This window comes from Macrobrachium rosenbergii, chromosome 39 (assembly GCF_040412425.1).
Source record: "Macrobrachium rosenbergii isolate ZJJX-2024 chromosome 39, ASM4041242v1, whole genome shotgun sequence".
Classification (NCBI taxonomy): domain Eukaryota; kingdom Metazoa; phylum Arthropoda; class Malacostraca; order Decapoda; family Palaemonidae; genus Macrobrachium; species Macrobrachium rosenbergii.
The window spans coordinates 2553385-2571751 of record NC_089779.1 but is presented as its reverse complement, the minus strand read 5'-3'; the positions used below and the strand labels follow the sequence as shown (position 1 = coordinate 2571751).

General features: G+C 39.1%; 1 protein-coding gene across 4 annotated transcripts in view; it reads left to right on the top strand.

Annotated features, from left to right (window-relative positions):
- The window catches only part of LOC136825642 (protein SpAN-like), a 35632-nt gene extending 18301 nt beyond the window's left edge, over positions 1-17331 (top strand). For 3 of the 4 annotated variants that reach the window (XM_067082275.1, XM_067082278.1, XM_067082277.1), the window contains 7 exons: positions 1980-2077; positions 3569-3808; positions 6083-6209; positions 9342-9476; positions 10331-10414; positions 12993-13152; positions 15978-17331. In XM_067082275.1, coding sequence (XP_066938376.1) covers positions 1980-2077; positions 3569-3808; positions 6083-6209; positions 9342-9476; positions 10331-10414; positions 12993-13152; positions 15978-16611 — 1478 coding nt within the window. In that variant the 3' untranslated portion in view covers positions 16612-17331. The remainder of the gene's footprint in view (positions 1-1979; positions 2078-3568; positions 3809-6082; positions 6210-9341; positions 9477-10330; positions 10415-12992; positions 13153-15977) is intronic. The other variant, XM_067082279.1, reaches the window with a different exon arrangement.
- Positions 17332-18367: the final 1036 nt, after the last annotated feature.

Genomic DNA, 18367 nt, shown 5'->3' with positions numbered 1-18367 from the left:
CTTTTGCATGTTTTCCTTTCCTGTTTTTATGTGAATGTGGTGGTCTTCTTGAAGTAAGAGTGTCCAGTATTAAGGTACGATTGCAATGCAAGTAAGGAAAGCAATAAAGGAATAGTTCTTGAAAACTTCTCCAGTGTTTATAGGGATTGTGATAAGTAAGTCTCCGTCAGTAACAGTAGCGGTAAGAAAAGGAGAAAGTGAGTTAGTTCGACACGAAAGGTTGTAAATCTGGTGCAGGGCTCCTGGGTGTTTTGGATGCTGCTGCCATGGCAGCCTGTGAGGGTGGCCACCACCTCCCCCATTTTTTGGATGTGCGAAAAGGCAGGGGGCTTCACAATTCCAGGCATCTTTACCAAACCTCTGGTGGTAGTAGCAGAGCCCCGGCCTTTCCTTCTTCTGGCTGATGCACTCTGTGGTGGGGTCCTCTGGCTGGAGGCAGTTGATGGGGTGTGCGGGCGTGGATGCCCACATCGCCGCCCTCGTGGGGTCAGTCAGCTGCTGTGCCATCTTTATCAGGTCCTTGTCCGGCAGGGTGTAGGGCTCCGTAATCTGCCCGCGGACCTCTGGGAGCAGCTGCCGCAGGAGGATCTCCCTCGACAGGCTAACCTCTTTGTGCCTGCCGCTGCTGTCCGTCTCGGGGAGGAGGAGGAGGTCCTGGAGGGCATGCCACGTCTCCAAGAGGTTCGTGTCCTGCCGGGGGTTGATGGCGAGGTCGAGGGCACAGGCGGCCCTCTCGGAGTCCGGCAGGGAGCAGGTCTCGACGAGAGTGGCCTTTAATTTCTGGAAGGTGGCAGGGCTCGTGGTTGACGTCACCCATGGGGCGACCCTCCTGTATATCTCCTCCAGTAGGGTGTTGAAAGCGATGTCCGCTGTTGATAGCGATGTCCGCCTTCAACACCTCGTCAGTCAGGCCTGCCACCCTGAATTGTCCCTCGACCCTGTAGAGCCAAGATGCCGGGTTCTGATGGGTGAATGGCGGCAGCTTTATGCTGAGGGCTGCCCTTGGTTGGTCCGTCAGGAGGGGCATCGCGCAGGGAGCGGGTACTGGTGTGGAGGAGCGCGCGGGTTTCGGTATGGAAGAGGGTTCGAGAGGGGATTGCGCGAGGGAGACATCTGCCTCTGAGAAGTTCACGGCTATTTGTATGTGGGAGGGAATGTCTGCATCCATGCTCATTCCACACTCTCACTTGGAGTGTGAAGGAACACTTGCGTCAATACACGCTTGGGAGCATGCCGTGTGGGTCTGCTAATGACGCCGGTTATTTGCCGACGAGGGTCAGTAATGCCTGAACGCTTTGTTGGAGCGCAGTAGTTAGTCCATTAGGGGCGTGGGTTAGTTCATCGGGCCAAGACTAAGTCGCAGTTTGGGTCCGTTAATGGCTCCGGGAACCACTCCGGGGGTCATCACTGTGAGAGGTGCTAAAGAAAGAGCAGGACGACAAGTACTGCTAGTTTATTGATGAAGCGAGCCGCTTATGAAGTGGCATGCGCTGACACACATACTATGTATAAGGGCAAATGAACAGGAAATAAATATACAAATCACAATAATGATAATAAGGTTGTGTAAGTGCGACCTCGGGTCCGAGGTTCACCATAGAGAACCCGTTGAGCGGGGACTTTACACCCCTTTCATTCCTTTTACTGTACCTCCATTCACATTTTCTTTCTTCCATCTGACTTTTCACCCTCTCTAACAATTGTTTCATAGTGCGAATGCGACGATTTCCTCTTGTCACGCCTTTCAGGCCTTCTTACTGTCAATTTCCGTTTCAGCGCTGAATGACCTCATAAGTTCCAGTGCTTGGTCTTTGGCCTAATTTCTATATCCTATTCTATTCTCAGTATACTCTTGTAAAGGCCTGTACTGGTTGTGGGCTGGCCCAGGCCTAGAGTTTATTGACCACAGATTGTTGTTACAAACAGGGAAAATCTATTGGTAAGTTGATCTTAAACGGTTATGTCTTATCCATCAACAGTGACATCTGGCCTAACATTTAGCAGAGCACCCTGCGCTGCCCATAATGGCCGATTCGCCACCGCATGGAACATACGGATCAACACCGGCTGTGATTCGGTAAGGCCCAAAAATCATTTCTTTTAGTATTAAGACCGAAACTTGCAGTTATCTCTTCTTTGCATATTGGAAGCTGAGGACAAACTAAAAGCTTCCCTGTTATTTGTGGTTGATGGCTGAGGCGCCCGTCAGATAGGTCCTCTGCACAAGGCACAGAGAAAACGCTACTGTACGTAATTTCTTGACCTCACTTGACATGAATCTTAGGGGGAAATTTTCTTCTCTCAGTTATGTAGCTTATTTTATATTCACTTTGACCATCATAATTCCTTAGCACTAGGAAAGGCATTGGCTTCCTGGAAGAGCTTCATCTGCATTTCCCCTCTTGAACTCCTGTCGATTACAACTGGCTGTTCAAAACGACCCGTGATTTTTTCATTAATTAATAGGCCTAAGAACTATATCACAAGGTAATGAGTTTAGTCTGCTCAAAACGTAAACTGGAATGCACTATATGAAGATTTAATGAGTCACAGGAACGCGCTAATGAAGAAAGTCACAGTTCTTGTAGTAGAATTAGTAATCAACTTGAAGAGAACCGGACTGGCGCCTCATATGCTAACTAGACAGTTTTGCAGCATATGCAATGAGAAAACAAAGCGTGATTACAGATAGGAGTTGCCTGCTTTGGATCTGAGCATCATCTTGTGCGCACAGCAGTATAACACCTGCTTCTCCCCCCTCTGCGGTGCCCTTTGAAGTGGCCTTTAAGTTTCGTCAGGGAAAATACCCCAGTTGTTTGTTATTCCTTTGGAAAGGCAGGATTCTCTTTACCTGTCCTAATTTATGCTTCATTCTTCTATGTATTTAATGTAAATATACTCATGTAAGTGAAACCCCAAGTGTTTACCTGAAATTCCTCCCTTTGAAGTAGGCCTTCAGCCAACACCTTTGCATATGTTTTACTGAACTCAGCCTAAGGGTCAAATATAGTCAATTTTCAAGGTAAGTCTCCGTTGCATTCAGTCTTAAAACATATCAGTATATATTTACACACACAAACAAATATATATATATATATATATATATATATATATATATATATATATATATATATATATATATATATATATATATATACATATATACAGTAAGCCCCTATTCGCGTTCTCACGATTCGCAGACTCACGTATTCACGGATTTCTCTGTGGAACGTATCTACCAATTATTCGGGGAAAATTCGCCCATTCGCAGTATTTTTCACTTTGAAATATTCACTAATTACTGTGTTTTCATATATTTTCATGACTAAGTGCACTTTTTTGTGATAAAACTATTAAAATACTCAGGTATAAGCATTTTTAGAGGGTTTTTCTTTTGTTTAAACTATCAAAATACTGTAGGCAGTTTTAAGTGTTTTTAGAGGGGTCTTAAGTATTCATGGATTTTAGCTATTCGCGGCGGGTGCGGTGCGCATCCCCCGCGAATACGGGGGGCTTGCTGTATACGCTTGCTGATCTTTTATCTTTTCCCTGTTTTTGAGAATTGTAGGAACGCAACTTAGTGCATCTTACGGGTCACTACTTGGGATTTTATGATGAGCAACGAATGCCAAGCAGGGGCAAGTACATCGAATTCCTGAATGCTGGAAGAACTCTTTCACTGACTACAGGCAGTATCATGGCAAAATTGATGAAGGCTGAAGAGAAGCAAATCAGTCACTATAGAACATTCAACGATAACAACACTAATGATTACGACATTACGTCAGTGATGCATATGGAGCCCAGGGTAAGTTTTATAGTATACTGTATATACAGTATATATATATATATATATTATATATACAGCCATCAAGTAGGATTCGTTAGCGAAAATTCTTTGTTGCTTCATCAGTTAAGAATGAATACAGAACTGCAGAAACTGTACGAGTCTACAATTGCTTAATCAACCAGTGAGCTGCGGAAGAAGATATTGGCACGAACGGTGAGTCGTGTAGAGAGTGTTGATTGCAGGTTGAATGATTATTCCTCGTATTGGAGATTAATCAAAAGATTTTCTTCATTCTGATAGAATGCCTTGAGGAATGAAAGGATTCTGATGTTTGTTCCATAATCTATTATGCCAGTTTCCGCTTCCATGCCTAAGGTGGTACATCAGTCTCCTCAAATGATGAGTCCAGATTATCCCAATATATGGCGCCCATCTTACTTTGAGGCGAATATTTATATACTAGGTTAATCCTCTAGAGATCAGCGTACTGGGGATAATGTTGTTCATGAGGAAGGGTTGTGGAGTTTTTGATCATTTGATGGTTTTTATATCCATTTAGTACCAGGAGGATGGACAATGATGACAGCAAAGGGTTACTAGTTCATTGCCATCATTGGTGTCTTTCTCCATTAATCTAGTTGTCTTTTTAATGACTCTGTCGACCGTGCTATTGAGAACGCCAGCATCCACAAGTTACTGAGTAGCTCTCAAGTTCCCTGTGAGCTGAGACCCATTTGCTGCAGTGGGAGAGAGCACAACAGATAATAGGCACCAATGGGAGAGTTAGACACCTGGTGGAACACTCATTAGCACTGGCTGTTAAAGCAGTGCCCTGAGTTAGTGGCCTTGATGTAAACCATAGTGTTGGTGTCATTGTTATGGAGATTCAGAAGGACATAAAGGAAAGAGATGTTACTGTTATCACTCCACTCCCTCATGACACAGCCAGACTACAGCGCTCGGATTTGAATGAGACTTATGGGCAGTATGCAATGGGGTTTTCCATTCCCAGAAGACTTTTTCTTTGAAGCAACCCCTGAGGTGGAAACCATGGTGACACCATTTACTTGATGATAGTACATTGTACCTGAAGTAAGCTTCCTTAATATAGATGCCAAGATGATGATTCTTCAGGGGGTATCCTTCATGAATTGACAGAAAGTAAGGAACCATCCCCATAAACCTTTCTTCTGATGTAGTCGATGGGTCTGCTGATTGTACAGTATGTTTGTGAGGAGGGACTTGACGTCACGGGAAGCTATGGAGGAGGTAATGCTCAAGCAGGAGGGGTTGGCAGTGTCAGAATGTGTGATAACTTCTTCATCACATGACAGATGGGGGTAGGGGATTTGGTTGAAAATAGGGAGAAATGGATTTCCCATCTTTTGGGTCTTTGTAAGTGGGTAAGGTTGAACTCCCCAACATCTTTGGATGTTTCATGTCATCCTGATGAGTGATAACCATTTTGATATAACTGTTGGTCCATCATTTCTAGGTGACCCTTTTGACTGTAGTTTTATCCTGTAAAATGGCATCTTCTCGGCTAAATATCCCTCTTTCTACAGCAGAAAGGATGTTGAACTTTTGCCCACTCTTTGAAAGACTATGTCAGGGTTGGAGTGGAGTTCCTTAGCAGTAAGTATTATGCTGCAGTGATGGCTTCTGATATTCGTGGACTCATTAAGGATAGCTGTCTAAAAGAGGTACCAGTCACCAAAACGTTCCCACCTCCACGGCATTCGAGGTTAAGGCTATCATCCAGGAGGGTCTTGCTATCAAGACTTACAACATCCAGAGGGTTTTGACAAGTCACTGTAGTTAGTTCTGAGAATTCTGGTGAACAATGTTCAGATTGAATATGTTGTGTATTTTGGGATTATTCAAACCTTGTAATGAGGAACAATTTTCCCCTGATGTTGTCACTAACAGACTGATACAGCTGTAGTTGCATCTGATTATATTTTCTTGTGAAAAGCCAAGTGTATTCATTTTTTGTTCTGTTTCCGGTATATTTTTACAATGATTAATAATGAGTGTCTCGTTTAACCTGCTGAACATTTGATAATGAAACACCAAAACGCGTTGTTAGTTTTGTAAAACCCGTTTCATCCAATTTTGAAAAGTAACGTGCTTGCATTACTTGTTTTCCATTACTTGCTAGCTATAACGTTCGTAGGGCATAGCCACTCCTAGTTGGTAACTATAGATTGAGAAATATACAAAACAAGGAAATTTAGAGCACAATTTTCCAACTGTGCTCTGGTATTCATGGTGATTTCATTACATTTGCAGTCATTTGACAAAGGTGACAAAGCCCTGTTCCAGACGAAGGATTACAAACTTCGCGGACTGCTCGGCAGATTCTCACAAACCTCTCACAGAGACCAGCATCATTTTAATGAAAGATTTCATTGTTTCAGTAAGTATGGTGCCCATAAAAGGCCCATGATTTTTTTCTGTCTTCTTTAGCGTTCTTTTTTAGCTTGTCAGTTTCTTTAATCATATATATATATATATATATATATATATATATATATATATATATATATATATATATATATATATATATATATATATATATATATATATATACTGTATATATATATATATATATATATATATATATATATATATATATATATATATATATATATATATATATATATATATATATATATATATATATATATATATATATATATATATATATATATATATATATATATATATATATATATATATATATATATATATATATATATATACTGTATATACAGTATATATGTATGTATATACTGTATATATATATATATATATATATATATATATATATATATATATATATATATATATATATATATATATATATATATATATATATATATATATATATATATATATATATACTGTATATATATGCAATATATATATATTATTATTATTATATATATATATATATATATATATATATAGACATAAATATAAAACATTATATATATACATATATATATATATATATATATATATATATATATATATATATATATATATATATATATATATATATATATATATATATATATATATATATATATATATATATATACAAAGTCCCATAAAACACTATTTGAATGCTGCAACCATATATATTCTGAGCACTTCCTTCTGTGCCCATGTTCACTGGTAAAATATGGACACATGATGTGTTACAAGAGTATATATACAAACCATATGTAGGCAGGGCAGTATATATACACTTGTAATGCATCATTTCCCCATATTTTACCAGTGAACAGGGACAAAGAAGGAAGTGCTTGATATATATGGTTGCAACGTTCAAATAGTGTTTTAATTAAGGGCCTTTTCAATATTTATCAGTGCAAAGTTTTTTCATAACAAAAATCCACGAATATATGCTATCAATTTAATGTTATCTCCATGCCCTATAAAAAACAGTACATGCTACCTATAAAAAACAGTAGGCTATATGCTATGAGTGTGAAATTTTTTTCGTAGTTACTATAAAAAATTAAACGCCCTAATGAGGTTAGGCCAGGACATGGTATTCTAAGGAAAGGCGTGTTCCCATCGTTTTACGCTCACCCTAAGGTTTTCTTCATAAACTATAGAAGTATATGCTATCAATATAAATTTTCTAAATAACCTATATACGCTAAAACTATTGTACATGTTATTGGAGGCAAATAAACAAACAGTTACGAGGATAAACAAACACTTAACAACCAAACCTACACAAGTCACAGTCAGACGACAACTCACTACAGTAAAATCAAGCTTTGTTTTCTTATATAATTATTAATATTAGGAAAAATAGTCATCACTAATTAAAATATCACTAATACAGGAAAACAAATCCCTTACTTAGATATGGGCGTTCTGGTGTCGTTGCTATCCCAGGGGCGTCGAGGCCATTCCCGTTTGCTGTCCCTCTCCTTTAACAAACTTACGAGGCGCAATCGTTCAAATTTCTTACTAATAAGAATGGTAATTTTCTTGCTTATGGCAATGGAATTAAGTGAATGCACTACACAGTAGGAAAATCCGAAAAGGAAATGCGTCACAGAGAACCTGGGTAATGCTTGAACCAGAAACGTCTACTACACGCAAATCGAGATGGTTTATTGTTAGGAACCGTTACCTACTTATATAATTTCATATTTCCGAAAATATGCAGTAAAAATGTGTCAAGAAGCATAAAATATTATAATATATTTACTATTTAGCTTATTAAATCTGTGATAACGAGTTAAAAATATCGAGATACACATATATATTTACTTTTTTGATATTTTTTTAAATGTTTTTTTAGAGAACGAACGAACTTATCGTAGAAAATGGGTAGTTTTAGTAGGATACTGAAGTAAATTTCTCGGATTGGTGAATGATGTAAAACGAAAACACTATTGATTAGCAGATCTCGTACAGATTTTCCACCCAATCGTCTCCTCCATTTGGACGGGATTCTGGTGCATGAGTCTGAAGCGTTAACACTTTTTGGTGGTAAATTCTAACTCGCATCTCACTTTTGAGAAACATTTCATGAAAGTGTCAGCAAATGCCGCACGAAAGTTAGGTAATCTTCATAAGGCCTTTTTATATTTATGATAACAGTGATGAAATCAGTGAGCTAGTCTTGTTATTTGAAGTTCATGTTTTTGCTCTCTTCTCTTACTTTCTCTTCGTAAGCTCTCTGGCTTTCAGCTTCTTGGTTTCTCTCTGTTGCTCTGCACAGGCTATATATTATATTGTTCAGTCACAGACTGTTTCAGTTCATCTTCTAAGCCCATCTCCCAGCCAAGTTCAGTGGGTTTCGTTAAGTCTGTCGCCTTGCTGAAATATTATAGGCTTACTCCCCTGACAGGCTAGGACTAAAAAAGTCTCGCCAGATAACTGTCACCACTTGAATTCCTGGTCGCTTGCGCCAATTTTAATATTACGCAGTGAGTGACAAAGACAATCGGTGGTTTGAGAAGGTATTAAGAAATTATTGCGCAGAATATTGATTTGAAATGAATTGGAATGGTTTCTTCTGGGTGATTGAATATAATTATGATTTCAAAATGCAACCCCGTAAAATCGGTGCAGAGTTTGAGGTGAGGTCATTTCAAGGTTATTATTATTATTATTATTATTATTATTATTATTATTATTATTATTATTATTATTATTATTATTATTATTATTATTATTATTATAAGCAACAAAAGGTTGCATTAGTTCCTGAAAAGTCCGCCCATTGCTGAAGGGTTTTTGAAGACGAACTTGAAGCCACCATTGGGAAAAATAAGCTTTCAGAATCTCTGAAGAGTTCACGCCTAAAATTTACACTGGCAAAATAGACATTAAATTATTTGGAACCTGATAACATTTGTTTAAATACTTACAGTATTAACATCTCGTCGGATAGGTGTGAAGGGTTAACAGGCTGGCATCATTACCAAAACGATCTCTCATTTCTCAAATTACTTTTTAAAGTCTTCTTGCCATGTGTGTGTGTGTGTAACTATAAATTACGAATTTACTTCTACAGACAACTGGCTTCGTGCTTGCCGGCTGACGGAAAATCCGTGTTTGAATGAAGGCTTCTTAAATGGTCATTGTAAATGCGTGTGCCCTGACGACAGAACTGGAATCCTTTGTGAGAAGGAGAAGGAGAATCCACCCAGTAAGTCGACTGCGGCGTTTCTTGTTTTAGAAGCCAAGGAAATGACAGCATTCATTTTCATTGTAGTGACAGCAGTGATTTTTTTTTTTATACAGTCAAAGAAGTAACTTTCTATTTTCTGTCTTCTGACATTTTCCAACACTGCCCACTGAAAGTTGATTTAATTCTTGTCTTGGAAATAGACCATAGGCCTATATAAGACGTCCTGGCTGCAACCACTGTATTGAAAGGTAGGCCTATAGAGCACTTTAATATAAAATAACCTTATTTTATGAATCTTTATGCTAGTATCCTTTCTCTTCTATAATTAGGTTACTTTGCGAAAATAAAATCTTTATATATATATATATATAAAATCTTTATATATATATATATATATATATATATATATATATATATAGAGAGAGAGAGAGAGAGAGAGAGAGAGAGAGAGAGAGAGAGAGAGAGAGAGAGAGAGAGAGAGAGAGAGAGAGAGAGCTGCTCATTTCCCCTTTAATTTTCATGATTTGTCTCATGGTTTAACAGCGTTAGGTCACACACACACACACGTATATATATACACGTGGGCAAAATTTCAAGACAAGGAATTCCTACTTAAATATCGACAATCTCCTTGGCACCATTTCGAAATAAGCCGGAACGAGCTTAAAGACACGGAAATGGGTTCGCAAACCTAACGCTGTTAAACCAAGAGACAAATTCATGAAAATTAAATTCTTATATCTGAATCGGATGTAGCAAGGATGACGTGTCAGTATGCTGTGCATAAGTATACAGACTACACTTGTTCATGCACAGTAACTGTAATTTAGATTAAATTAATCGTAACTTCTTATAGAAGGGCGTCTTTGCAGGCTATGACTCACCGTGCGCTCAGAGGGTGACGTCGGATGGCGCCGTCATTTCTAGCTATGACTTCAGAAAGGTTGATTATCGACGTAAGTAAAAGGTTGAGTATTATTTCCATAGATCTGGAAATTCTAGCATTTATTTTTGGGATGGCGTTATGGAAATGGCCAGTTAATTTTCGTTATTCGTTTCATTAAAGACTGATCGACTTACATCACTGTCACCTACCGAGTTTAATTATTATTTATGGCATTTTCTCAAATTATTTTTCGTCTTTTACTGGTCATTTCGTCGACAAGACCTTTCCATACACATTTATATTGAAGCATATCAGCCATTCGCGCTCGCTCACTATTAAATACAAAAGATGTTAATAGGCTATATTTCTGATATAAGAAACCTGCCTTATCACTCTAGAAGATTTCACACAATAAAAGTAACTGGTATAAAGGACCGGCCAAGCTGGTTAACACTCATTCCTGCTTGTTGTTCCAAAGCGTTGTTGTTGCTTTATTGATTACAACAGTTGCACAGTGCTTTGTGCAGTTGCTAGAATGTAAACACTTGATCCATATTAACCCCATTGGCAATATGCTTTAAAGTCTAACCAGTTACATCCGTGACAACTTAACAATTTTTGTGCTTCCTCGACTTGGTAAACCATACGGCTCTTGCGCATAAACCTTGAAACTTAGGTTCTGGGCCTTGTTCACGGGTCATTTCAAATGATCGATAACAAAGAGGCTTTCCCCGGGCAGTGTTCTAAGTGAGAGAACTGATGGTCTAGACTATTCAGAAATTCTACTCTTCTTGCAATCACTAGCTCCCACCACCCATGAAGATAATGAAGTTGTGGCTGGTTTTAAAAGCTATCTAAAAAAAAAAAAAGGCTGTGGACAAAACTGGAGATATTATTGACTAACTTGTCTTGCATGATTTGCTTTGCTTAGGTAACGCTGTTTGATGAATCGGGACATTTTAGAAATATTGAACTTATCTGTGATTCAGAGTTTTTTTTTTTTTTAAACATTTTAGTCAAGGGGCGTGGAACACAAGCTAGCGGTTGTCTCGTTGCAATTCCCCTGAGGTAAGCGACCATTTGACAGGTAGGAAATGGTTTCGCTTGCTGAGAGAAACGGCCTTACCTGTATATCATTGTTGCCACTTAACCTTATGGCCATCTTCATCTGTCCTTCAAAAGTCCAAAAGTTGGTGTGCTGAAAAAACCTTTCAAGATTTATGGATACCTGTCTATCCTGAGGAATTATTTTGATTTTTCTGGTCTTGCCGTATTTTGCACATCGTTCCATTTTAACATGTGGATGTGCAAGTACTCAAAAAATAAATAAATAACTTCTTCTCCAAGCATTTTTTCTGCAGAAAATACAAATTCTACTTGCTGATTTTCTACGAAGGAAGAGCATTTGCATTCATAGAAAACGATATAAACTGAGATGTAATGATTAACTCTTACATCCCATCCCTAAACAAAAACCTGTGCAGATGGCTATTTCAAGTGAGGACATCTTGAGCCATCATCACTTGCTACTGATGAGCTAAAGCCCTTAGATTGAGCCCAAGAACTCATTTTGGAGGTTTTCAACACTGCCATGACGTCATTTCATTCGGTAGCCTACCAGAAGTCTTTGATTCCTTTCACCACAAGCTGGGAAACAGTCCTCGTTATTTGATCTGCCATGCTTTTTGTGAGTGATTTTAAATGCATCGTGATTTATCTCTTCTGTGTTGTTATTCACTTCACCCATTCATTTTTTTTAATGGTCTCGAAGGATTGTTCCATTTGGTATATATTCTCTGCTTTTCTTCTGTTGGATTCTTGGGACTCGCTGCTTTGCAGTATGACCAAACCATCCATTTGTAAATGGTTATCCATCCAAATACTGACCATAATCATTGTTACTCGGCTTTACTGACCAGATCACTTGTGTAGGAACCGCGTGACCCAGGAGACGTAACTTTCCTATATTCTATTTCAAACAGGCCACTGAAAAGGCTTTTCAAAAGCAATACCTTCCAAATGTTGTCCAAGGCAGCCCCTTTCTCCTACTCTTGAACCTTTTTTTCAAATTGATGTTTAGAATAATTTGATCCTCATCGCTTATTGCATTGAAATTCCCACGTCACCCCCGCCCCCTTCACTTGGTGTAATTCACTGACTAGCATCTTCGTACATGCCAGCAGAGGACATGTGTCCCTCGCATTTCTTGTTCAGTTCTTTAAGATCATTTACTTCAAGTAAAGGAAAACCGTTCTCTGTCATTATCTACAGAACCTTTAGTAAATGCCCTACATATATGATAAAGTGTTCAGTTTGTTGTGTATATAACTACTTCCCAAAATAAGCCTTTTCTCAGAAACAACAATCATTATCGACTTGTAGATTAATTTAAGCGTGTAGCAGTTCTTGTGCAGAAATGATCAGCTAAATATTAAAATTAAATCATTCACTTACACTGATACCATCATGAACCAGCGTTGCTTGTGCCTGATGTAGGTTTCAGAAATGTTTTTTTTTAAATGTCTCTGGCGTAACACTGCCCTCAACTACCCTCCACGTTTAAAACCATTACGATTCAATAAATTCACACTGCAGGGTTTAAGTAATCACACTATGCTAATACTGAAAGACTCGTCTGTTTCCTGTAGAATCCTGGTGTTCGTACGAGATCGAGGCACCTGAACACTACTACGTCAAAATAGAGTTTACGTTTGAGGAAGTCATCGACCCGGGCTATGAAGGGAGCCGTTGCAAAGGGTCGTTATTAAGCATCGTCGAGACAAAACTCAAGGGAAGCCAAGAGCGAGTGTAAGTATTCGCAGCATCTAAAATACCGCTTGTCAGGCATTCCCATTCGTAGGTTGCGATTCTTTATACTTTCGTTGTCAGTTATGTGTTACTAACAACCTTTAGCCTACTTCTAAAATTTACTTGAAAAGGTTAGAGATGAGTTGTTAATATGGTGTTACGTTCTCGTCGTTGGAATGTCCTTGGATGTAGGTCGATGCTTGCAGATAATCTTCTAGACTAGTTTTATTACGAACTGTACGTCATAGCACGAGAGAGAGAGAGAGAGAGAGAGAGAGAGAGAGAGAGAGTGAGAAGCGTACAAAACACATGAGCATCGGAGATTAACACACAGAAAGGAACCATATCATTTTATACGAGGTAGTCCTAATAAAGCAGGTGGTGAGATACTGAGTGTGCAAGATAATAATAATAATAATAATAATAATAATAATAATAATAATAATAATAATAATAATAATAATAATAATAATAACATTGCATTTTTCAGACTATGACCACATACGAATACAGTAAGCAGGTACAATGGTGACAGTCAAAAAAATTCAACTATTTAAAAAAAAAGACTGAATGGCCACTCTCAAATAATAATAATAATAATAATAATAATAATAATAATAATAATAATAATAATAATAATAATAATAATAATAAAAACAAGTGAAGTTAATGAAATAATGAGGCTAATCCACACCACCAGTATCACAGAAACAAATAACCTGACATATGCAAGAGCAAGACTCGTAGTAGACCTCATGGGGACACAGACACCAACATTATCAATGTAACCAACCCAACAGAAACCAAAAAAGCAACCGCCTTGGAAAAGGTGCCTGGAAAAACAAATCATGGGGATGAGATCTGACTTGAGTAAACTGAAGGAGATGGCAGAAAAGAGGCTGAGTAGCGAGAAAACAAGAGAGGCACTGAATGAGAAATACAAAGTACAGGAGAAGGGACTAAACAACACAATAGAAGATATAAAACAGAGGCTTAAAGCCAAAAAGCACATACGATCCAACGGTACATGAGCAGGAGTAAAGGATACCAACAGAACAAACTCTTCGGAACCAACCGGAAAAGGCTATACAGCCAACTGAGAGGGGAAGACAATCACCAGGAAATTCCTGAAGCCGAACCAAGTAAGAGGCTCTGGGAAAACATATGGAGCAATCCGGTATCACACTAAACATGCAACATGGCTCCAGGAAATCAGGGCAGAAGAAATGGGGAGAATAAAACAAAGATTCACCGAGATCACGACAGACACAGGTCAGACACCAACTAAAGAAAATGCCTAACTGGAAAGCCCCAGGTCCCGGTGAAGTCCATGGATACTGGCTCAAAAACTTCAAGGTCCTACACCCACGAATAGCAGAACAACTCCAGCATTGTATCACAGACCACCATGCACCCAAATGGATGATGACCACAGGGAGAACATCCTTAGTACAGAAAGACAAGAACAGGGGAAATATAGCAAGTAACTACAGGCCTATCACCTGCCTACCAATAATGTGGAAGTTACTAACAGGTATCATCAGTGAAAGGGTATACAACTACCTACAGGATACAAACACCACCCCCCACCAACAGAAAGGCTGCAGAAGGAAGCGTAGGGGTACAAAAGATCAGCTCCTAAAGACAAAATGGTAATGAAGAACAGTAAGATAAGGAGAACCAACCTAAGCATGGTATGGATTGACTACAAGAAAGCCTTCGACATGACACCGCACACGTGGCTAATAGAATGCCTGAAAATATATGGGGCAGAGGAAAACACCATCAGCTTCCTTAAAAATACAATGCACAACTGGAATACAGTACTTACAAGCTCTGGGATAAGACTAGCAGAGGTTAACATCAGGAGAGGGATCTTTCAAGGCGACTCACTGTCCCCACTACTCTTCATAGTAGCCATGATTCCCATAATAAAGGTACTGCAGAAGACGGATGCTGGGTACCAACTCAAGATAGGAGGCAGCAGAATTAACCATCTGATGTTCATGGACGACATCAAGCTGCATGGTAAGAGCATCAAGGCAATAGATACCCACCCACCTCCAAATAATCCTTTTTCTGTGTACTTATGCCCGCGAGCAGTATTGCTGACGCTTCTCACTGTCCATGCAGTGTTGCCAACCTCTCCCCTCCCATCACACCTGGCCTTCCCACCCCCCAAAAAATTACTCACCCTGTCTCCCAGCGCCCCCACCCCCCAGCCCTTTGTCAGCCTGTTTATGTCAGTAAGCAGTGTTACCAACACTTCTTTATGCCTGTATAGCGTTACCAGCCATTAGAGCAAGGTTTTTAATATATATGAATTGTATATATGTTATGCTTGGGTGCTGGGGTGCCATATGCATGTGGATAATATCGAGTTGTGGATAAGGTGAATGCTGATAATCAAGATGGGTTTTGTGATGACACGTCTATCTCTATGATGCCATTCAAAGCAACATTCGTGGAATTTTATTGTCCAATGGTATCTGTTACTAGAGTTGTTATAACATTTAAGTAAATGTGGATATTTATGTTGAATAATAAGTTTTTCTTTCTCCATATACCCCTAAAAAAATAAACCCCCCAAAAAAACATAATTAGAAGATGCATTATGTCGTTAGGCATCCACAGGAAACAGGTCCGTAAATCTCCTGTGTGCTGAATCATTACATAATACCAGATTATGAAATAGCAGTACAGTGTTCTCCAGTAAACAGCTTCTCAGCATCACATTCAACCCTTTGACTTCAGTGTGTGATCCTCAATTGATAAAAGTATTACTCCTAGAAGTTGTATAATAATCCATTTCTCTCTCTTTACAGATTTTGTGGTGAAGAACTTTTAAAGAACATCAGCTACAAGTCAGTGACAAATGAAGTGGATGTTCTGTATGATGTCCGGAACCCAAAGGTAGAAAGGGGCTTCAGTGCCCTTGTAACATTTCACCCAGGCCCTCTCGCTAACACAACTTCAAGGCCAAATCCCATGACTACGACCTCCATAACCACAACCACGACAGTGACAAAACCCACAACTATGACAGCTACAACTGCGACAAAATCCCCTACAACTACAACACAACTCACAGCTTCAACAGAACAGCTGACAGCCACAACTACAGCACAGAAGCCCACAGCTTTAACTATGACAGAGCCAGCCACAGCCACAACACAGGAAGTGACAACCAGAACCTCAACAGTTCCGCCGACAGCCACAGTTACTACCGAGGAACCCTTAGCCACAGACGAAACAGGACCCCCACCAGCAACAAATCCAGCCACAACAGCCGAACCTGCAACAGAAACCTCATCAGACAAGACAGGGGGCTCACGGCCAACTGTTGCCAGTGGAAGTCACGGAACCTCACGACATGGCCATGATGCTGCTGCTCATGTTGTGTGTATTTGGGTTCATGTGGCTTCTCTTTTCATTGCTGGCCTTTTGAATCACGATTAAGAATTCTTTTGCTTGTGTGTCTGACATCGTAGAGGGTCACAGTAAGAGCGAAATGATCTTGATTGGCTAACAGGACGTGGCATTAGCACTCTTAGGGATAACTATCGTTTTTCTAACTCTTTTATCCTTGACTGATAAAATTATAGGTTATGCCAAGCTTCAGTGCAGTGGTCAAGTAAATTTCACAAACAGTTATCTATTATTGTTGCATATTTCTATGCCAGTGAATAATAAATTCATATGGCAAAGCAGTCTCGCAGGAGCAGGAGCCCACAGTAGCATGAGGTCAGCTTGATGCAAGAGGGATTGACCGGCAAACTTGTACAAGGGATACTGACATCAATACTTGCTAATATAAAATTCCCAGGTCTTTCATGATTTTTAGCACATTGCAAAATATATTCTGTAATAATGCTGTATCATTTCTATTTGGCCAGTTACATTTTGCAACGTTCTGTTACGTCACGAAGTTTATATGTTTATCAGAAATAAAACTGGTGATAATTATCATCCTTATTGATACAATTGACTGGAATGGCAGTGTGTCTAAATTTAATAATAGTATTAAGTTTAGGGAAGGCATTCATAAGTGGTAGCCTATATTGTAGTACGTTACTGGCCTACGGTATTGTCCATGTTTTACTGCTATAGCTGTTTTCTAAAGAACACTTATATAGAATGTGAAAATTTTAGAAAAATATCAGTAAAATGCCACATTTCTTTCGCGTCTTTCATTTCTCCTCATTATTCAGTTTTCATTCATTTGTAGCATTCTCGCGTTTTTGAGCTGGGAATTCTCCGAAATGTTAAGTATACCTTACTTTAACCAGACCACTGAGCTGATTAACAGCTCTCCTAGGGCTGGCCCGAAGGATTAGACTTGTTTTACGTGGCTAAGAACCAGTTGGTTACCTAGCAACGGGACCTATAGCTTATTGTGGAATCCGAACCACATTATAACGAGAAATGAATTTCTATCACCAGAAATAAATTCCTCTTAGTCTTCATTGGCCGAACGGAGATTCGAACTCACGGCCAGCAGAGTGCTAGCCGAGAACGGGGGACTTCCCCGAGGCTTAATATTTCTTAGTAGAGGTGAAACTCACTTTGATGAGGGATTTCGAGTTAATGAAAACGGTATCATGCAGAATTGCAAGGTGTACGCATCGAAGTATGACGTAAGTGCGAAATTTGCAAAGTTTGGTGAATGCAAAAGACGATGCTGTTATGTCCAAGCAGGTTTTTCGAAGCTTATGTTTGTGCTGTAATGCACAGCAGCTGTACGCATTCGGTATTTGTTCATGTCATATATTATATTTGTTTTAAAAACTGGTATAAACTTGAAAAGCCTGAGCATCTTCCATTTCTTAATTTTCTTTCAGAGAGCATTTCGCACAAATCTGTCAGGGCGTGCAGTGCGCACGCTCCTGTCAATCGTGAAATGATTTCATGCATTTTTCTGTCATTGGAAGAAACTTATTCCCTTCTCTGTTATCCTAGGTACGTTGCTTTCCATCTGGTGTGAGTCTATGCCAGCATATAGTCTTCCACTCCGAAGGCGCAGTCAATAGTTACTCTTGGACCTCGAACGCAGTGCTGATGTTATAAAACTCCATGTTTACCCACGGTTACAAAAATTTCCATTTACGAAAATATTGCAATTCTCATATCTAGAGTAATATTCCTACTCCTAATTCCCTGCAACTCCCCAGACCCTTGCTCTCCATATCAAGGAACCGAGATTCTCAATGGTGAC